Source organism: Quercus suber, unplaced genomic scaffold, assembly GCF_002906115.3.
Source record: "Quercus suber isolate HL8 unplaced genomic scaffold, Cork oak 2.0 scaffold_49, whole genome shotgun sequence".
Lineage (NCBI taxonomy): Eukaryota > Viridiplantae > Streptophyta > Magnoliopsida > Fagales > Fagaceae > Quercus > Quercus suber.
The window spans coordinates 235,218-258,001 of NW_027069514.1; the positions used below are offsets into that span (position 1 = coordinate 235,218).

Here is a 22,784-nt window from a genome sequence, read left to right on the forward strand (position 1 = left end):
TTCTTTAGCCTGCTCACAATAACTTTATTGACCACCTCGACCTGGTCGTTACCCTGGGGATACGCCGAGGTCGAGTACCTGTTCTTGATGCCGAGATCACTGCAGAATTTTCGGAATGCACGGCTGTCAAATTGCAGCCCGTTGTCCGATATTAGAGAGTTCGGCACCCCGAACCTGGTGATCAGATTCTTCCAAACAAACTTCTTCACATCCACGTCCCGGATATTGGCCAAAGCCTCCACCTCTGCCCATTTGGTAAAATAGTCGACGGCCACCAGGACGAACCTTCGATTACCCGTTGCTCAGGGAAATGGGCCAATGATATCCAGCCCCCATTGTGCGAAAGGCCAGGGACTGCTGATCGGGTTTAAATGACCTGCAGGCTGATGGATCAGGGGTGCATGCTTCTGACACTGTTCACACTTACGTACGTTATCGGCGGCATTCCGCTGAATCTGAGGCCACCAAAAACCCTGGGTCATTACTCGGTGTGCCAACAAACGACCTCCCACATGGCTGCCGCACACTCTCTGGTGAAGCTCGGCCAAAAGCTCGCTACCTTTTTCGGGTGTAAGCACAGAAGGTAGGGCCCCCCAAAGGACTTTTTATACAACGTTCGGTCTTCTGATAACCAATACCGAGGGGCCATTCTACGGATCTTTCTGCCCTCCTTTTCGTCAGACGGGAGTCGGCTATCAGCCAAGAAGTCCATAATGGGGTCCATCCAACACGGCCCTATTGCTGCGATCACTGCGATGTCGATTCCGGCAGTCCCCAGATCAGTTATTGCTCTGATGCTCGGTTCTGGAACAACCTCAACTCTTATTAGCTAGGGTATCTCTTCGGCTACTGATGATGCTAGCGTGGCGAGGGAGTCGGCGTGTCTATTTTTCGTTCGAGCTACTTGGATAACCCTTACCATGCTGAAGCCGAATATAGCTCGCTTCACTTGTTCCAAGTATGCCTTCATCCGGAGATCTCGGGCTTCAAAACTACCCTCGACCTGACTGACCACCAAACGCGAATCCGAATAGACCTCTACTACCCGAGCACTTAAACTCGAAACTATCCTTAGTCCGCCCAGCAAGGCTTCGTATTCCGCCTCATTGTTGAAGGCTCTCAAGCCTAATCTAAATGAGTGTTCTAGCCGAATTCCCTCTAGGGTGACAATGACAACCCCCGCGCTGGCTCCCGTGTAACTCGATGCCCCGTCTACGAACACCTTCCACGGGCTAGACTCCACGTGGCAAACAATCTCCCCCTTCCCCCTTGGCGAGAACTCGGCAACAAAATCCGCGAGGATCTGGCCCTTGACTAAATTTCGGGGCCTGTATCGTATATCAAAAGATCCTAGCCGGGTCCCCCATTTTGCTATTCGGCCAGTGAAGTCTGATCTTCTCAACAGCGACTGTAGGGGATACTCGGTCAAAACATAAACCGTGTGAGCCTGAAAGTATTACGGCAGCTTTCTCGTGGCGTGTATTAGGGCGAGCACAAGCTTCTCTAGGGGTAAGTATCTTGTCTCTGCATCAACTAGAGTTTTGCTGATGTAGTACACGGGTTGCTGGACTCCCTGGTCTCTCAATAGGACGGCACTCACGGCGTGTTCAGAAACCGCCAGGTACATGAATAGGTCCTCACCTGGTTCTGGTGCCGTAAGCATAGGCGCTCGGGACAAATAATCCTTTAGATCCATAAAAGCTTTGTCGCACTCTTCTTTCCACTAAAAACCAGTCCATTTCTTCAGAAGTTGATAGAACGGTCGGCATCGATCTGCAAATTTGGAGATGAACCGATTGAGGGCGGCTAGCATCCCGGTCAACACTTGCACTTCCTTCGGATTGTTTGGTGGTTTCAACCTCTTCATTGCTTCAATCTGGTCGGGATTAATCTCTATTCCTCGCTTAGTGATCAAGTACCCTAGGAATTTTCCAACCCCCACGCCAAAAGCACATTTCTCGGCATTCAGGCGTAACTTGTGTCGTCGAAGAACCTCGAAAACATCGCGAAGGTCGTTCTCCACTGGTACGTGGCCCCAGCGTTCTTCAGTCCGAAAGGCATAACCGTATAATGATAATTGACCTCTGGTGAGATAAACGCCGTCTTCTCTTGGTCCTCAGGTGCCAAGGTGATCTGGTGGTACCCTTGAAAAGCATCCAGAAAGCTCATCCTCGGATGACCACACGTGGCGTCCACCCATTGGTCAATTTTGGGCACGGGGAATGGGTCTTTGGGATATGCTCGGTTCAAATCTGTGAAGTCCACGCAGACCCTCCACTTGCCGCTTTTCTTTTTCACTACCACGATATTTGCCAACTAGTCCGGGAAAAAGATTTCCCTTATCGCTCCAGAATCCTTCAGCTTCCGAACTTCTGCTTTCACCGTTTCGGTGTGCTCCCAGGCCGGTCTCCTCAGCTTCTGCTTCTTAGGGGGCACCAAGGGGTCAACCCTGAGTCTATGGACTATAAACTCGGGGTCCACCCCGAGCACCTCATATGGACTCCATGCGAACACATCCACGTTTTGTACGAGGAGTAATAACATTTCGACCTTTTCCTGCTCGTTCAGGCCTCCCCCCACTTAGAACCATTTGTCGGCGTCTGGAAGTACTTTTATCCTCGCCATCTCCTTGGCACCTCCACCCCGCCCTTCTCCTCGGTCATTCTGTAATTGCTACAATGGACCCCCCTGTGGCGGACCCTTTTGCTGGTCGTACCCTCCCTGATCAGCCCCCTCCTTCCCCTGATTGACCATGGTGATTAAGCATTGTTTCATCGTCTGCTGGCTCCCTCTTACCACAGCAATACCACACTCAGTTAGAAATATTACCTTCACGTGTAGTGTGGACGGCACGGCCCCTATTGCGTGAATCCATGGCCTGTCGAGTATCGCTGTGTACGGGGAGAAGGAAGTCACTACTATAAACATCACCATCACCTCCTTGCCCTCCATATTCATGGGCATTGATATTTGCCCCTTGGGTATTACCACTTTACCATCAAACCCGACCAAAGGCGTGCTGTACTTAGAGAGGTCCCCACTCTTCAGCCCAAGCCCCCCGTACAGATTTGGATACATCACATTGGCTCCACTGCCCTGGTCTATCATCATTCTTTTTACCAGGAACCCGCCTACCTGGGCGGTGACCACCAATGCGTCATCGTGTGGCTGGGCCGTTCCCTCTAGGTCATTGTCGCCAAAAGCGATAGGCTCCTGGGCAACCTTCATCTTCTTCCCCGCCAGTGGCGCATCCGAACTTCCTTCCACCGTGACTACGTTTAGCACCCCCTTTCTTGTTGCCAAGGCAAGACCCCTTGGTGGAGCGTGGATGACTTCGATTATCCCGAGCGGGGGTGGAAGCGGGTTTCCCCTTTTAGCAGCTCCCTGCCCTGTACCCCGGTCCTTCACGTCTAGCATGAATTCCTTTATGTACCCTGCCTTGGCCAGCTGCCCGAGATGGTCTTTTAAGACCTGGCATTGCTCGGTCGTATGTCTCTTGTCCTTATGGTAGGTGTAGTACAAGTTCTAATTTCTCCTAGAGGGGTCGCCGCCCATTCTGTTCGACCACCTGAAATACGGCTCGTGTTTAATCCTTTCCACAATCTTGTGCACGGGCTCTTTAAACGTCACGTTCACCTCCCCTACTTGCGCCTCTGGTTCTTGAATTCTCAAATTCCCCCGGGGCCTCGGCTGAAAAGCACCGACCCGAGGATGACTCATCATTGGCGTCTTGCCTTTGCTCTGCACCCGGTCATCTTCTAGCTGTTTGTATTCTTCTATACACCTCATCAACTGCCTCATATCCTCAAGAGGCTTCTTGGTCAGTGACTCCCTTAGCCCGGACTCCTCGGGCAACCCCATCCTAAACGTGCTCGCAGCAATCTTCTCGTTCCCCCTGCCGATTTCATTGTAGAGCTCCCAATACCGGCTGGAATAACTACGGAGGGTTTCCCCTATCCTCATCTTCATGGACAGCAAAGCGTCTATCGGTTGGGGCACTCGGCTGCATGTTACAAACTGGACGCCGAACTCCTGAATAAGCTCGACAAAACTGTGGACAGAACCCTTTCGCAACCCATTGAACCATCTCAAGGCGGTAGGACCAAGACTCGAGGGAAAGACTTTGCACATCAGTGCGTCATTGTGGGAGTGCAAGGACATCATTTGGATATAGTGACTGATATGCTCTACTGGGTCCGTCTTCCCGTCATAGGAGTTGAAAGAAGGGCGGGTGAATCTGTCTGGCATTGGGGCCCTCTCAATATCGGCCGAGAAGGGGGACCGGGCAGCTCTTTGTAGCGCGCGACTCATCGCATCCATGGCCGCATTATGGGGCTGTTGCTCTTCTGGGGAATCCGAACCTCAGTCGGCATACTCCCGTGATCTTGAGCGGTCTCGGTGTCGACGGGATTCAATCGAGTGAGCCCGTTCCCCATGCAAACGAGATTCTCGGGAATAAGAGCGTTCGCGGCGGTTATGAGACCCCGATTGGCTTGATCCAGCTGGGCGACGGTCTCCTCCGGCATTGGCTCTTCTATCTCGGTTGTCCCCACCCCTTCTTTGATGCCTATTCTCTGCTTCCAACTCCAAGTCCCTTACGATCCCGCGCAATCGCTCGAGTTCTTCGTCTCTCTCATCGAGTCGCCGGTCCCCCGCGGTGTTCAAAATCGTTCGTTGTGTCTGGTACTACCCCTCCCCGAGGCCGGACTGCTCTTCTCGTTCACGGTCCCTGTCTTCATGCCTTTTCTGTCTTCTTTCTCGCCAAGAAGATCCCCGAGAGGATCCCATTGAACCGCTTTCAGCGTCGCTCCTGGAGCGTCTCCCGGACATTTCCCTCCCCGGGGTTGAGTCTCAGCAGGACTGCAACTTAGTAGGAGATTCCCACAGACGGCGCCAATTGTACGCACCAAGGATGGAGCTGATGGACCTGGGCTCCTTCGGACTCATAATTTACTTGTATAGTGGGTTTTGGTTTCCTACACTGGGTTATCCTTGGCTCGAAAACTCAACGAGACCACCTTTCTCCTCTCTTTTGTCTTAACCACCTTTCTGTTACCTTCCCTCTCTTTCTCTATCTTCTTGCTCTCTCCTAAACTTTTCCAACCCCTTCTTCTCCCCAAGCTTCTCATATTTATAGCTCTAAATTAGTGGTGATGTGATGATTACTTTCTGGTTTAGTGCAGCGGGCAGTCCAGTGTTATCGAAAATAAGTGGGTGGTTAGGTAGGAGTGGGAAATGGTGATTATGGCTTCGGAACTTGGTTCCCACTTTCGCCGATATGCTCGGCGGAAGTGCTCCGAAAGGATCCGCCGGGCATACCCTGCACGTCATGCTTGGCTGCCGGCTGCGACAGTGATCAGTAAGGATTTACCGAGCATAAGCAGGGGGCGTCCCTTGGGCCAGTGTTTTGTAGAGTTTCGGGATGGGCCTGCAGAGAGAGAGAATAAGTGTATGGGCCGTATCTTCTCATGAGAATAAATGGCCCAAGTGGGACTGGGCACGAGTGTCGTACACTTTCTCACATCACAATCAACATCCCAAAAAAGAGTTGCAATAAGAGTATGGATGTTAGTTTCTTTCTTTCTTTCTTTTTTTTTCTTTTTTTTTTTGGTGGAGAGGAGGACCGGGCAGGGGAGGGGGTGTGGAAAGTAGTAGGAGCCACTATTTGCTTATTTCAGGCTTGAGATGATAATTGCAAACAATAGCTTAATCGGACTATATTAAAGGAATGGTAGAATAAAGATGGGGTGGTATTATGCGTAACTGTAATATGTAACACATTTCTTTTACTTGGTGGTAGATGACAGAGTTAAACTTGGCAAACCAAACTCGTAGAACTTGCTTGATTCGATAGATTGCCTGTCATAGTCTACACACTTTGTGAAAAAAATCCTAAATGTAGTTGCATATAGACAACATCTATAAGCTCCCTATTAAAGAATGAATTTTTCACATCTATCTAAGATAATGGCTAGTTATGAGAGGCAAAGACCACAATAAGTCTATAGATATAGGAAAGGCAAGACAAGTAGGTAAATGTCCTTTTAAGTGAATCCCATGGCCACCAGACGAGCCTTGTAGTAATTAATAGTGCCATCCAACTCTTCTTTTGTACTTGGCCAATTGGTTGTCACAAGGTGTTCGATGAAGGCCCACAGATGGTGTGAGGTTCATGCTCGATGGCAAGTGTAGAAAAGTAATGAAAATCATGAATATGAAATGGAAGAGCTCGTATCGATGGGAGCAACAGGGTCAGTAGCAATAGTGAATAGTGTATGTAGGATCCACACTGTCCCCAGATTGGTTAGAGGAAGAAGACTTTTCAACGTGGGAGCAACCCACTTAGTGCCCGTTTGGTTCAGCATTTTGGGGGAAAAAAGCGCTTTGTGATTTCAAAACGAGATATTTTTCAATTTTGGGCGTTTGGTAAGATTTCCAAATCGCACTTTCTCAAAATGAAGACCACCAAAAAGCGCAATTTGGTATTCGACTATTTGAGGTGCAATTCCAAAATGCAGAGTTGCTTTCCATGTTACAGTTGAATATTTTGTACATTATTCCTATTTTACCCTTAGCCACTTTTTTTTTAATCCCAATATTACTCAAATCTCTAACAAAAAATATAGTAAAAAAAGAGACTCACTAGCGGAGTGGGGAATTGGAAGTGGCGTTGTAGTGAATGAGATCATTGAAGATGGAAGGTCATAATGGAGTTGTAAAAGAATGAGGCTTGATTTATGGGTTTGGTTTAGGATGTCATATGTTGGGGTTTATGTGTGAGAGTGAAAGCTAATTAAGGTCTGTAACTATGGCATGGTGGAACTTATGTGTTGGTGGCTTGGTGCTGCAGTGATGCTCTTCATCTCGGGGCATAGAGAGAGAAAGGGGGAGACCAATGGGGTTGTTTGTTAAGGAAGGAGAGAATGAGTGGATAAAAAAAAAAAAAAGATACTTGGAAGACATGGTGAAAAAAAAAATGTGGAAGACATGCATGGAAGGAAATAAAATTTTAAAGATAAAATTTTAAATTACAAAAATTTGAAAGAAAAAAAATATAGCACTACAAATTATTTTACAACTTTTTTTGTCACAATTGTAATATGACAATGTGTGAGTAGTAGAGAAAAAAGTATGTGAGTAGTAGAGAAAAAATTGTGAGTTTATGTATAAGTGGTAGGCAACCACCCACCATTTGCCATTAAATAATTAGTGCAAAAAAAATTGTGAAATAATTTTTGGTACTAAAACTACTCATTTAAAACATAAATGTTAATAAAATATTATGAGTAATGCTACATAAATAAACTATTATACAACATTTTTATAAACTGTTGATGTGGTTTTAACATTTTTCAAATAATTATTGGTAAATAATAATATAATGTTAGTGGTGGGTCTGAACTAGAACTAATAAAATTTGCCACATCAACAATAATAAAAAATAATTATGACAAAAAAAACTAACACAAACATAATAATAATAATAATAATAATATTTATTATTATTATTATTAAGAAGTAATTGATTTAAGTATGAAATAAACTTCCTTATATATATATATATATATATTATCATTTTTGATAAGTTACAACTTAGACTGCCACTTTTTTAAGTGCTAGACAAATGTTCGGTTTTTTCAAAATGCACTTTTAGCTATTTTTACCAAACACTCAACTTTTTTTAAAAAAAAAGAAAAAACTAGTTTCATACTGCACTTTTTGAAACTGTTACTTTTTCAAAAAATATTGTATCAAAAAGTTGAACCAAACTCAACTTTAGTATGGGTGCATTCAACTGACGTGAACTCAAGAAAGAGGTCGAGAAGTGGATCAACAAAAGAAGTGATGGAAATACGTTCCAAAGCAAGGTGAGGAGGTGAACATCTTGTCTTCCTAGGACACCACATGGCTGCTGATCCAAATTATTTGGCTACAGGATAATAGCATCTATAACCATATTGTTGAAGGCCATAACTAAGGAAACAACATAATTGTGAGCAGCACTAAACTTTGGTGCGTTCATATAGTTGAAGAAGAACAAAACAGGAACAATCCAAGACTTCAGGTTAAACTGTAGTATGGGGTGTGCAAAAAAAAACCTGTTGATGCTGTACATGACAATGAGATGTTCTTTCCTACACCCAAACAATCATATTGGTAGTAAGATTGATTTTTAATTATGTGGCTCTATATCATATAATTTTAGATTTTCCATACAAATATTAATTTCTTTACCCAAAAAAAGAGGTGAGGGACTCTTTCATAGGGAAGATAGGGAAGAAAAAGCATCACAACAAAAAATATTGCTTATTATAACAACTATTTAACTTTAATTGGACATCTTATTTGACAGATCTATATCAAAATGCATGAAAATCTATTTTTTCAATGCTTTACCGTGGAATTAAAAGCACTTCCCATACAATACAACCTATTTCAATGCACGATCAACTTAGCTCTTGCATGGCCCTTTGAAATTTGAAATTGTTCAGCTATACCAAGATGCGCCATAAGAAGCCAGACATGAGTGATTAGTTCTCCACCTCGAGTGAGCTGCTGAGCATGATGGTTCCATCGACACTTACTGGCAGCATAACATAGCATTTCTACCCATACATGACTCACCAACTCCCATTTCTTTTCATTTTCCAAACATTGCAAAGATTTAGCAAGCCGACATCCTTCAAACAGTAATGACTTGCTTCTATCTCCTTTCACTTTAGATGGAGGAACTTCAGTACTCACTTCAAGTAAAATTATTTTAGCTTGATTGCCAACACATATAGATTTTCTTTCTTGAAAAAATTCAACCGCCTCGGCCCATGTGTCTTGGAACCTGATTTGTCCAATTCCATTGGGAAGCATAAATGGACGCATGACTAGAAGATATAACATATAGTCTGATAACAACTTGCTTTCTTCACAATTTTGAATTTCAACAGAGTTTGGGGATGCGTTCCAATCAGAATAATAACAAAGGTTTGTTGCAATATGCCAGAGAAGAATGCTTTGGTCAAATTCTTCCTCAACGCTCTGTTCGATTGTTTTATAATTTTCTTCGCCGATTTCATAATGGCATTTTGCATTTTGAAGAACCGGATCAAATTTAACCTCACCGCTCTCCTCCTTTGATTTACGATCTTCTTTCTCCTTGCAATCAGCGCATTTTGAATTTCTAAGAACTTGGTCGCCCCTATAAGCACATAAATCCTTGCAAGTCTTGGGATCTTTGGCACTATCTGATTTCTCTTGTAGCAGCCCAAATATTAATTTCTTCAAATTCAAAGAAACCTCCGCTGAATCTTGGTATCGAGACTTTTCCGGCAACTGATTCCTGCATAAGAACTTCTGGATAACACTAAACTTGTCTGCCTTCTCTTCAAGACAATAACTTATTAGATTGAATTGTCCCATTGTATTGGACCACCTCTTAGTTTTAGAGAATCGAATTTTTGAAATGGTATTGTACAAGAAATCCACTACACAATTCTTGTGCTTACTCAGCAACAGCATTGTCCAGTCTGAGATAACTAGTATTAACACGGCATATATCTCTAAGAAGATCGCTCCAACCAGCAATACATAAGTGATAATTATATCGCCTGTTGTGAAGGCATGCTTCTCCATGATCAAGAAAGCCACAAGAACAGACACGGTAGAAAAGAAACTGATGAGACGTAGAAGACAACCCTTTTTAGAATAAACCATGAAGGCCTTGGTGAAAAATACGTCGAACATGAAACCCAGCTCAACCTCAATCACTTTAAAAGCTTCTTCATAATATGCTTTTTGAAAGAATGACTGGCTGTTCACCTTATCTTGGATGCTGAGGATTAGATCTGCGAATAGCTGCTTGTAAGTCTCGAAGAAATTATAAGCATCTTGTAGAGTGGCCGCTTCTGAAATCGTGACGTTTTCTGGGGCTGTAAAGGAGAAATCTCCTACAACCAAAGCTTCGCTGAACTTACCAGGTTTAACGTCGAACCCTTCCTCTTTCTTTGAGCTGTATTCTTCCATGTATCTTGCATAATTGGGGCCCTGATCAGGAGATGGAAGCATGGATGCCTTGAAAATTTCACTTCTCGCAGACCTCAGAACCCAAATTCTCTCCCAAATTTTAATTATCCCGGCAATAAACATTGGAATTGCCAGAAAATTCAGCGTAGTTTTTGTCCAGGCTCTGAGGAAGACATAGACAGCCACACCCACCTGGATAACTAATGTTAGAGAGTGCCTTCGCCACAACTCATTGTCTTCCAAGGAATAGGCAGTAATAGTGTCTGGACCACCAAGGTGTAGCAGAAAAAATGGAGCCCAAAATGCCGTTATCATAAACTTTGGATCTACCGCATTATCTTCAATATTTCCTGCATTGTTAGAAAGCACACTCAGCGAGACTGTGGCAGACCAGTCCGCAGATAGGTAAGTGATCCACAGAATGACACTGAGCTTGTCACTGGTCCAATACTTTCTCTTACTGCCCATCACAAAAAGGATGATTTGTAAGCTAAGGCTAACTAAAACCAAAGCTTGTATCTCCCATTCGTTCAAAACGGTTCTTAGTCCTGGTGGGAAAATCTGCATCGCCTTCCTCTTCCTTGTGGAGATCAAACTGCTATCTACTAAAGAAAGGCACAGATGCATTTATTTGTTACTATGTCGCATAACAGAACATGATAATCAATGACAAAAGGCACAAATGATTAATAGGTTACCTTATCAGAGCTCTATCTTCTTTTGCTGACCTTTACAAGTAAGGTTGCTCAGATTTTCTTCTTTTTCTAGACTTGATACCACATCAAATAAAATCCAAAACAAACCAGAAGTTGCAGTTGAGGTCTGCCCAAAATATAGTAACCATAACGAGGCACCTAGAAAGTTAATTGATTGATCATGTAACGACCCATCCCTCTATTTTTTTTTTTTTTTTTAATAGGGTCAAATATTTTGGAGATCCGCGTGTCACATTTTGGAGCTTTGGAAAGTAGGTTTTTTGTGGATTGCATGTTAAGGCATTGTTTGGATTTGGTGGAAATTGAGTTATATAACTCATTTTTCATCACCCATAATCCAAAAAATATGGGACCCACAAAAAAAAGTTTGTTTGGGAAAATTTTTTAGTATTGTTTCCATCACTCAAAACTCAAAAAATTGAGTTTGAGTGATGAAAATTGAAAACAATTTTTTTTTTTTTTTTTTTTTTTTTGTATTTTCAAGTTATAGAATATGAGTTATAGTGGCAAAATTGTAAAAAAATAAAATTTGTGTGATCCATTTTTCTAACTTGTTACTATCAAGCCATTAATGTCACTTCGCTTTTTTTCTTCCTTCTTCTTCCTTTCTTTTTCTTTCTTTCTTCTTCAGACAACTCCACCTAACGGCCCTTTTCTTTTTTTCTCTTCTTTTTCCTAGTTTTTTCTCTCTTTCTCTTCTTCTACTTTCCTTTTCTTTTTCTTTCTTTCTTTCTTCTTTAGACCCATCCACCATGTTCACCAAACAAACCCACAAGCACAAACCCACAACCATGGCTCTGAATCTTTGGTTCCCTTTGAAACCCAATTCGTCTCAACAATCAGGCCGATTCTTGACAACCACATATACAAACCTCTAATCATTCATCTCTGTTTTGATTTGGGTGTCTATGGGTTTATATTTGTATGTTTAAGAGGGTTTGTATATGTGGTTTTTGGGTTGTGGTGAGAGGAAAAAAAAAAAACCTGAAACTTGGAGTGGTGTTGGAAGTGGGAGGGAAATCAGTCTCTTGCTGGGTTTTGTAAAATGGTTTTGTGGTGTGCATAGGCGTAAAATCTATTTCTTGCTAGGTTTTGTGAAAGTAGAAGAAAAAGAATGTCACACGCAGGTACATATGTGACCGTTCTGATGTCACACGCGAGCACACATGTGACTGTTCTGTGTAGTGACAATGGGTGGGCTCCATCATTTTGCCGAAAATTGGAGTTAAAGAGTGAGAGATATAACTTAGATTTGGAGCCAGACACAAATTTTAGAGATATCTGAGTTAGAGTGAAAATAGAGATATGAGTTATGGGATATGAGTTTGAGTTATAAGTTTTGAGATATGGGTTATGAGCAAACCAAACATGGCCTTAGTGACTTTTTAATGGTTCTTTGAAAAATAAGCATATCGGATATAATGTTTTTATGTTAAACACATTTTGGAAAATTGTTGTGGAAATTATACCTTTCTAAAAAGTGTTGTATTGTAACCTTAGAAATATATGCTTAATTATGAAAGGCACATATATTTGGTATTGCATATGGTGAAATGAATGAAGTATTGGCAAAGGAGGAGATTATTAGGTTTTAAATAATTAGTCTTCTATGTTTAGGTTCTAAATTTGTTGTATGTTGGCAAACTGAGAACAAAAACTAGTCTAGCATAAAATCTTAGTTTCTTTAAAGTGGTTTAGACATTGCTCAATGTTAAGACATATGTGAATCATGTTAGGAACATATGTCAATATTGAATTGGCTAATCTTTTGACAAAACGCACTTTATTTGTAATTGGGTAGATCTAGGATGTGTTTAATACTTCCAAGAACAAGGTTTCAAGTTCAAGTGTTAAAGCCACGCAAGTTTGTCCAAGAATCAAGTGAAGAAGTGTTGAATTTTAAAGTTCCACAGCTAGTATCTATCAAGGTTTAAAAGGCTGCTGAAGCCAATGCTCGATAGCTTCTCAACAGATAAGCTATTTATCGAGATTTATGAAAAGTAGATTTTCAGTTCTGATTTTCATCCAATCCGTGAGTACATGTTTGGGCTTTCTTTTCTCACAACCCTAAACATGTATAAGGATTGTTTTAAGGGCTGTCATAACTGATGCAACTTGATGCAAAAGTTTTTAATAAGCATATTATGAACCGGAGACATATGCCCTAGTTCATCTTTCTCTTGAAGAAGCTGCTGCGTTTGTACACCATTGGGTTTTGTGACCAATGAGCTTCATGATCTTCATCAGGTGATGAACTGAAGAACTTTGCAGCCAACATCTTTCTCAAGTTGGTGACTAAGTCATGTACTGGGATCTGTACATCTATTGGTTAGTCACGTCCTAGGAGCTGACATTGGAAATGAGAGATTGTCACTATAGAACAAGTCCAATTGGGTATTGGGGTAAGGGTTAAACTGTAGGTTGGTATATGGCACTTGGATTTTTATACTTGTAACTGCTGGTTTTAATAATAGTGGATTCTCGAGAGTGATGACCTTAAAATCACCTAGTGTGGTTTTGCCTTAATGGTTTTCCCCATTCGTAAATAAATCACCCGTGTCATTTAATTTCTGCTGCATTTAGTTATTTGGTGATTTGTTTGTGCTACCACACGTGCTTTGCATGATAATTAGCTTAATTAATTCACTTGGCTAAATTAATTCGTTAATTTATCATAAGAGGTCAATACATTCTTGTCCTATCAAGTGGTATCAGAGCAAGCACACTCTGATTAGGTTTTAATCTTTGCTATGTGATCCATTGACCCCTATTTGTCATGGATAGATGATAGTCTCATATTATACCTCCTTTACTTGATGGCACTAACTATGCATATTGAAAAGTACGCATGAGAGCTTTATTGCTGTCATTAGATGAAAAGGTGTGGCAAGTTGTGGAGATAGGTTGGACTAAGCCGAATGAAACACCGGCTGATTAGGATGATGCTAAGATTAAGGCAGAAAATTTCAATAGCAGGGCATTAAATGCATTATTCAGTGCGGTCACGAATGAGGAGTTCAAGAAGATATCCTTTACTGAAACTGCGAAGGAAACATGGACCATCCTCTAGAAAACCTATGAACGAACCAAGGCTGTCAAGGATTCAAAGCTTCAAAGGCTCACTACCAGCTTTGAGGAGATAAAAATGGAGGAGGATGAGTCGTTCGATGAGTTCTATGCCAAGCTCAAGGACATAGTGAACTCAGCTTTTAATCTTGGGGAAACCATTCTCGAACCCAAGATTGTTAGAAAGGTGCTTAGATCTGTACTCGAGAGATTTCATGCCAAGATCACTGCGATAGAGGAATCAAAGGATATTGACAAAATTCCTTTGACAGAGCTAGTTGGCAATCCGCAAACCTATGAGTTGGGTTTGTCTAGGATCGAGAAATCAAGCAAGAGCAAGAGCGTGGCACTAAAGGCTAAGAGCAGTGACACGGATGAGCCTTTAGACGATAAAGATTCTAAAATGAAGTCCTATATCACAAGGCAATTCAAGAAGTTCATGAAGAATGCCAATGGGAAGGAGTTCGACAAGGACCGTAAGCAATCTAGTTCCTCTCAGTTCAAGAGCCAAGACAAGAGGAAGAAGGATGCGAGGGATGGCGGTTCATACACTGTTCCCTCAGGACTAAAGTTGATAGGCCAAGAATGTATTGACCCATTGTGATGAATTAATTGATTAATTAGCCAAGTTTATTAATTAATCAAATTAACATGCAAGATGCGTGGTAGCACAAACAAATCACCAGTTAAATTAAGTATGTAGCGAAAATTAAATTAACATGGTGATTTGTTTAAGAATGGAGAAAACCTACACAGCAAAAACTCCACCGGGTGATTTTATGGCCACCACTCCCGAGAATCCACTATTATCAAAACAAGCGGTTACAAGTAAAGGAATCCCAGTACCTTATACCAACCTATAGTTGAACCCTTACCATAATACCCAATTGGACTTGTTCTATAGTGACAATCTCTCCCTTTCAATGCATGACTCCCAGTACATGACTAACTAATTGCGCGGATCCCAGTACGTGACTTGATCACTAACTTAAGAAGGATGTTGGCTGTAAAGTTCTTCTATTCATCACACAATGAAGATCATGAAGTTTCTTGGTCACAAAATGATATGGTGTACAAACATAGCAGCTTCTTCAAGAGAAAGAAGAACTAGGGAAAACTAGGTTTCCGGTCACACTTTTCTTCACACTTGTGGAGTTGTGCTCTTGTGCAATTGTGCGTCACCTTTTAAAGCGCTTAAAATAATCTTATATATGTTCAGGGTTGTGAGAAAAGAAAGCCCAAACATGTACCCACAGATTGGATGAAAATCAGAACTAAAAATCAGAACTTCATAAATCTCGATAGATAGCCATCTATCGTGCTAGCTGTCAAGGCATGGGCTTCAACAGCTATTAAACCTTGATAGATGCTAGCTATCGAGCCAACTGTCGAGCTTTAAAATCCAACACTTCATTACTTGATTCTTGGATTGACTTTCATGGCTTTAATACTTGAACTTGAAACCTTACTTCTTGAAGCATTAAACACATCCTAGATCTACCCAATTACAAGTAAAGTGCGTTTTGTCAAAGGATTAGCCAATTACATAAAATGTTGACATATGTTCCTAACATTGAATCACATATGTCCTAACAATCTTCCCCTTTGGCAATCTGTGATAAAACCACAACAAACAAATGAGATATGAGTGAAGTCATAAATCACTCAACTCATATTCACTCATTGAATACAATAAAATGTATCCTAACACAAATTCTTGAAAAATTTTACAAGAAGAGAGTTCATGGTAAGAAGACTTTGACAACCTGTATTTCTGAAACACTTTAAACAATGCTCATCACAATATCTTAGTGTGAAACATAAATAATAGATTGCATACATTTAATAAAAAAATATATGTATAAAGATAGAAAAGAAACAACAAATAGAGAGATATGTGAAAGAACATACATCAAAATATATAAATCAAATATAAATACAATGTATGTCAAAATGGTCACAAAACCAATATACAGGATATAATGTATCTGAAATTGGAAGAAAAGAAAAAGATACATACAAGTCCTCACTACATCCCTTAATATACATTCCCCCTATCTTTTAAACTAACCCTCCCTCTATGAGTATGACTACTCTCATCTCAAAACTACTTCCCCTTTTTGTCACAAGTGACAAAGGGCAAGTAAATCAAGTAGACATCTCATCATCACTAGGCGAGCCATCATCATCCTCAGCATCATTAGCACTACCGGAGCCATCATCATCCTCAGCATCATCAGCTTCCGTAGGCTTGGTCTAGCCAATCTCCATACCTTGCCACACTTTCTCATCTAAATACTGCAAGAAAGCTCTCATGCGTACTTTCTAGTATGCATAGTTAGTGCCATCAAATAAAGGAAGTATAATAAGAGAATGTCTTCTATCCATGACAAATAGGAGTTAGTAGATCACACAGCAAAGATTGACCCTAATCAGAATGTGCCCGCTCTGATACGACTTGATAGGCCAATAATGTATTGACTACTTGTGATGAATTAACTGATTAATTAGCCAAGTTTATTAATTAATCAAATTAACATGCAAGATGCATAGTAGCACAAACAAATCACCAATTAAACTAAGTATGTAGTGGAAATTAAATTGACACGGTGATTTGTTTACGAATGGGAAAAACTACATGGCAAAAACCACACAGGGTGATTTTAAGGTAACCACTTTTGAGAATCCACTATTACCAAAACAAGCGTTACAAGTAAAGGAATCCCAGTACCTTATACCAACCTAGAGTTGAACCCTTATCCCAACACCCAACTAGACTTGTTATGTAGTGACAATCTCTCATTTTCAATGCATAGCTCCTAGTAAGTGACTAACCAATTGCACAGATCCCAGTACGCGACTTGATCATCAACTTGAGATGGATGTTGGCTGCAAAGTTTTTCTGTTCATCACACGATGAAGATCATGAAGTTGTTTAGTCATAAAACCCTATGGTGTAGAAACATAGCAGCTTCTTCAAGAGAAAGAAGAATTAGGGCAAACTAAGTTTACGGTCAAACTTTTCTTCACACTTGTGGAGTTGTGCTCTTGTGCAACTGTGCGTCACCTTTTACAGCCCTTAAAATAATCCTTATATATTTTTAGGGTTGTGAGAAAAGAAAACCCAAACATATACCTACGGATTGGATGAAAATCAGAACTGAAAATCAGAACTTCATAAATCTCGATAGATAGCCATTTATCGAGCTAGCTGTCGAGCCACGAGATTCAGCAGCTTTTAAACCTCGATAGATGCTAGTTGTCGAGCTTTAAAATCCAACACTTCATTACTTTATTCTTGGACAAACATGCATGGTTTTAACACTTGAACTTGAAACCTTTTTTCCTGAAGCATTAAACACATTCTAGGTCTACCCAATTACAAGTAAAATGTGTTTTATTGAAGGATTAGCCAATTACATAAAATGTTGACATATGTTCCTAACATTGAATCACATATGCCCTAACAAAAGTGCTTTGGGTGTCAAGGCTTCGGTCACGTGAAACACAAATGCACTACATATCCCAAGACCATTGGGAAGAGCAAGGCATTTGCTACTACTTTTAGTGACACTGAACCTGAGGATGATTCCGACAATGAGGATGATGGAATCCTAAATGCCGTCACTACCACTGTAAATCCTACTGAGGGGATTGTTGAAGATGTGGATGAAGAAGAGGACTTAGTGAAGTCTAAATTTGAAAAGATGGATCAGCAAGATGACATCTACACAGCCTATGCAAAGTTATACAAGGTTTCAGAAAAGCATGAGAAGTTGTATAGGTTGGCCACCAAGAAGTTCAATGATGTGGAGAAGAAATCTCCACAAAGTTTGATGAAGCCAATCAAACTATTGGAGGACCAAGAAGCTTGAAGCAGAGCTGTTTCAAGTCAGAGCTCAGCTAAAGAGGACTTCAAGTGCAAAGCTTGATGAGATGCTCAGTATTCAGAAATCTGCTTCTAATCGAATCGATTTAGAGTATGATTTCTTTTCTCCTAATATTGCTTCTTCTAGCACTACTATTCTTTTTTCTCTTACTAATAATGTTGAATATGAGAAAATTGATGTCAAAACTATTTTAGCTAGTGGGAACATAGACAAGGGTAAATCTGTCTTAGGAGTACCGCCTAAACTTGCTAAGAAAGAGACTAAAAACCATAGGGCTAAGAAGGGAAATACTCAAAAGCCTAAACAGAAAAAGTAGCATCTCTATCATCATTGTGGAGCAGCTGGACATACTCGACCTAATTTCTATAAGTGGTTAGCCATTCAACAGAGCAACGATATGATCTCAATGGGAAACTAGAATTAGTTTCCATCCCCTTTTGCTGTAACGCCCCAAAATCATAAGCAATAAAAGTCTATTTAATCTGAATAATCCATAAAAATATTAAATAAAAGAAACCAGCAACTTAAAATCTTATCACAAATGTTAGAGCTCTAATCCACTAGAGACAAAACATCCTCAAAATAATTCTCAAATACAATGCTTAATGCCATAAAAATAATAATAAAATCCTTAATTTCCATAAGATAGTTCGTAACTGCTGTCTCCCAAGAAAATCTACTCCAATAATCCCTCTAATGTATCTGTAAGGGAAAAATAAAGTGGGGTTGAGATAACTCAATAAGTAGAATTCACTAACATTGGGGTGTGGGAATAAGCCTTTCAAATAAATAATTTTTACAACAATTTCATAACTTGTAACACATCAATATTTCATCATCAAATATTTCATATATAAAAATCAAATATCTTTATATTGTGAGCCATCATAATACATATATCAATACCATTACATAAACAATTTCCTAGGTTTTTCTCGTGGTCAACATTTATGTCTCGTTGACAAGGTTGTGTCGTCCCATTTTTGGAATTGGAACCTCCTTTTCATCCCCTTTTTTTAGGACATATGTGCTTCACTTGTTAAAGAACATATGTCACTCTTTTATATAATTGTTTAATCCTTTGACAAAACGCACTTTACTTGTAATTGGGTAGATCTAGGATGTGTTGAAATACTTCAAGAAACAAGTGTAGAAGCCTTCAAATCTGTCCAAGAAAACAAGCTGAAAGTGTAAGATTACTAAAGCTCGATAGCTAGCTCGACAACTAGTATGTGTCGAGGTTTAGAAAGCTGTTCCAGCCTGTAAGCTCGACACCTGCTCGACAGCTTCTCAACAGCTTCTATCTGTCAAGGTTTATAAAAATTAGAATTCTGATCTGATTTCTTGGGATCCGTGAATGTGTCTTTGGGCCTTCTTTTTTCCTAATCCTAGACATATAAAATGATTGTTTTAAGGGCTGTTAAACAGGACACAAGTTCCACAAGCGTTGAGAAAACTTTGTTGAAGCAAATTGTGACCAGAGACGAAGTTCTTGCCCTAGTTCATCTCTTCTGAAAAAGTTGCTGTGTATGTGCACCTTTGGGTTTTGTGACCAAGCATCTTCTTGATCTTCACCGTGTAGGATGAATTGAAGAACTTTGCAGCCAACCTCTCTTTCAATTGGTGTTGAAGTCACGTACTGGGATCCATGCATTGGTTAGTCACGTACTTGTGAGCCGTGTATCAAAAGGGAGAACTATCACTACAGAACAAGTCCAATTAGGTATTGGGACAAGGATTCAACTGTAGGTTGGTAAGGTACTTGGGATTCCTTTGCTTGTAACCGCTTGTTGTGATAATAGTGGAGTCTCAGGAGTGGGGACCTGAAAATCACCCGGTGGGGTTTTTGCCGTCAGATTTTCCCTATTTGTAAACAAATCACAATGTCATTTAATTTCCGTTGCATATTTAGTTATTTGGTGATTTGTTTGTGCTACCACACGTTTGTATGTTAATTAACTTAATTAATTCACTTGGCTAAATTAATTGGTTAATTTATCACAAGGGGTCAATTCGTTTTTGGCCTATCAAGTGGTATTAGAGTAGGCATACTCTGATTAGGTTTAATCTTTGCTGTGTTGATCCATTGACCCCTGTTGTCATGACTATAACCGGCTTGAAGAGAACTTTGTTTTCAAATAGATCTTGTTTTTCTAATCACTATTTTTTTGAGTGTCTCAGAAAATACAAGTCTAAAAGTTATTTGAATTCTCTTGTGATGACTATTGGAAAAGATCTCAGTTTGGCTAAGAAGAAACTAGACTATCTCAGAATGAAAATGTTCAAAAGAGTTCGTCTGAGAAAAGTGAAAGTTAAAGGCTTAGCTCATAAAAGGCAGTTGAGTAAAAGAACCATTCCCTCTAATTTGTCATCTAAGCATGAAGTGTGTTTCATGATGAAGTCTGCATTCAAAGTGATGGACACATGTCATTGGTACCTTGATAGTGGTTGCTCAAGACAGATGACTGGAAACCGATCTCTCTTCAAGGTTTTCGAGTCTAAGAAAGTTGGCAATGTTACTTTTGGTGATCGAAGCAAGTCAAAGATTAAAGGGAAAGGAATCATATCTCTACCATGACTGCTGGACATTGCAAATGTTCTTTATGTAGAAGGTTTAAGGGTGAACCTATTGAGCATAAGTCAGATATGTGATCAAGACTTCATGGTACTATTCTCAAAGGGAAAGTGTCTTGTCATGGATGAGTCTGGAAAGAAGCTCATTAGTGGGGTTTGCACTTTGGACAACTGTTATGGATTGGTTCCTGATGCTGATATTGTGTGTAATAGCATTCGTTTGCCTAATGAAGATCTATGGCATTAACGAATGGGACATGCTAGTTACAAGCATCTATCTATTGTATCTAAGCATGAATCAATCTTGGGGATACCAAAGCTTAGTAGAATGAGCAATGTGGTGTGTGGACCATGTTAGCTTGGGAAACAGACGAAAGCTAAGCATCCAGGTACTCAGACAGCTGCTACATCTAGGCTATTGGAGCTTCTACATTTAGATCTTATGGGTCCAACCAGAACCGAGTCTCTTGGTAGTAAGAGATACATCATGGTTGTGGTAGACGACTTCACTAGATACACTTGGGTCATTCTGCTACAATCCAAGTCTGATGCTCCTGAGCACATTAAGGCTTTATGCACAAGACTGCAGAATGAAAAGAGCCTAAAGATTGATTGAATTCGAAGTGACCATGGTAAAGAATTTGAGAACTCATACATAGAGTCTTTCTACACAAGATCAGGTATATCCCAAGAATTCTCTGCTCCTATTACGTCTCAGTAGAATGGTGTGGTAGAACGGAAGAATAGGGTTATTCAAGAGATGGCCAGAGCCATGTTGCATAGCAAAGATGTGACTAGAAACTTGTGGGGATAAGTCGTAAACACTGCATGTCATACAGTTAATAGGGTGTACTTTAGACCTGGTACCAAAAAAACTCCCTATGAGTTATGGAAAGGAAGGAAGCCAAATGTGAAGTATTTCAGAATCTTTGGAAGTACTTGCTTCATTCTCAAGGATAGAGAGAATGTGGGAAAGTTTGACTCTCGAAGCGATGAAGGCATATTTTTGGGAAAAATTTGCCAAACAGTACATTTCCCCAAAAAAAAAAATTAGACTGATGGCATGCGTTCAAACTTAATTAGTTAGTTAGACTGTTTGTGGAAGTCGATTTTAGCAAACTCGACTTTAAGCTAGAAAGCGAACACAATAGTGGCATTTTTTTAGTGCCTATAGCAGCGTTTGTAGAAAACGCGACTAAAAAAAATGCCACTATAGTGTTCATTTTCCAGCCCAAAGTCAAGTTTGCTAAAATCGACTTCCAAAAACATTCTAACTAACTAATTAAGTTTGAAGGCATGCCATCCGTCTAATTTTTTTTGGGAAATGTACTGTTTGGTAAATTCTACCCATATTTTTGGATTACTCTCCTACAAGCGAGGGTTATCGGGTATACAACAAAACAACTATGAAGGTAATGGAGACAGTAAATGTCATCATTGATGAGTCTTCAGATTCTAGTTTTGAGAAAGGCATTGAGGAACTCTTCAAAAAAATTCTTCCTCCTGAGCCTAGGGAAGTTCAAGACATTGTTGAACAAGAACCTGCATCTCTAAGTACTCCCAGCACTCCTAGTGTTGTGGAAGACTCTGCAAATATACCCACTGCACCAGATTCTGAAACTCATGAAGAGAAAGGACCTTCCTCTAGAATCAAATTAAATCATCCTCTAGAAGTTATTGTGAGAAACATGAATCAACTCACATTAATGAAACGTATAGTTGATAAATGTGTTGCTAACTTTGTGTCTTATTCTTGCTACTTGTCACAGGTTGAACCCAAGAAAGTTGGGGAAGCATTACAAGATGAAAGTTAGGTTGAAGCAATGCATGATGAACTACTTCAGTTTCAGAAGAATGATGTTTGGACTCTAGTACCTAGACCGGAAGGTGAGCACATTATCGGCACAAAGTGGATATTCTGCAATAAGACTGATGAAGAAGGCAATGTGATTCGCAACAAAGCTCGACTTGTAGCTTAAGGATACTCACAAATGGAAGGAGTAAACTATGATGAAAAATTTGCTCCAGTTGCCCGAATGGAGTCCATCAGAATTCTCATTGCCCTAGCATGTCATTTGAAGTTCAAACTTTATCAGATGGATGTGAAGACTACTTTCTTGAATGGGCTGCTTAAAGAGGATGTTTATGTGGCTCAACCAAAAGGATTCATTGATCCACACTTTCCAGATCATGTGTTGTACCTCAAGAAGGCACTTATAGGTTAAAGCAAGCCCCTAGAGCTTGGTATGATAAACTTACACAATATCTGGTGTCACATGGGTTCATAAGAGGAAAGGCTGATCAAACACTTTTCATCAAAAAGGAAGATGGTGATTTGATTGTTGCACAAGTTTATGTTGATGATATCATCTTTGGTTCAACTAAGGATGACCTCACTCATGGCTTCTCAAAACTCATGCAAGCCGAGTTCGAGATGAGCATGATTGGAGAGCTGACTCACTTCCTTGGACTATAGATACGTCAACAAGATTTAGGTATATTTCTTTCTCAATATAAATAT

The 22,784-nt window shown here is 40.4% G+C and overlaps 2 protein-coding genes across 2 annotated transcripts; both read right to left on the reverse strand.

The window, feature by feature from the left end:
• Positions 1-3,525: 3,525 nt before the first annotated feature.
• Positions 3,526-4,320, reverse strand: LOC112007438 (uncharacterized). Its single transcript, XM_024039780.1, has one exon. The coding sequence runs from the start codon at positions 4,318-4,320 to the stop codon at positions 3,526-3,528; it is 795 nt and encodes a 264-aa protein (XP_023895548.1).
• Positions 4,321-8,345: 4,025 nt separating this feature from the next.
• LOC136066863 (uncharacterized) lies at positions 8,346-10,853 on the reverse strand. The gene is made up of 2 exons (XM_065771831.1): positions 10,716-10,853; positions 8,346-10,619 (listed from the first exon to the last, which is right to left on the reverse strand). Exon 2 carries the CDS (start codon positions 10,582-10,584, stop codon positions 8,437-8,439), a length of 2,148 nt encoding a protein of 715 aa, XP_065627903.1. The 5' UTR covers positions 10,585-10,619; positions 10,716-10,853; the 3' UTR covers positions 8,346-8,436.
• Positions 10,854-22,784: the final 11,931 nt, after the last annotated feature.

Coding starts and splice junctions, on each gene's coding strand:
- LOC112007438 (XM_024039780.1), bottom strand. CDS start 4,320: ATGGATGCGATGAGTCGCGCGCTACAAAGAGCTGCCCGGTCCCCCTTC.
- LOC136066863 (XM_065771831.1), bottom strand. CDS start 10,584: ATGCAGATTTTCCCACCAGGACTAAGAACCGTTTTGAACGAATGGGAG.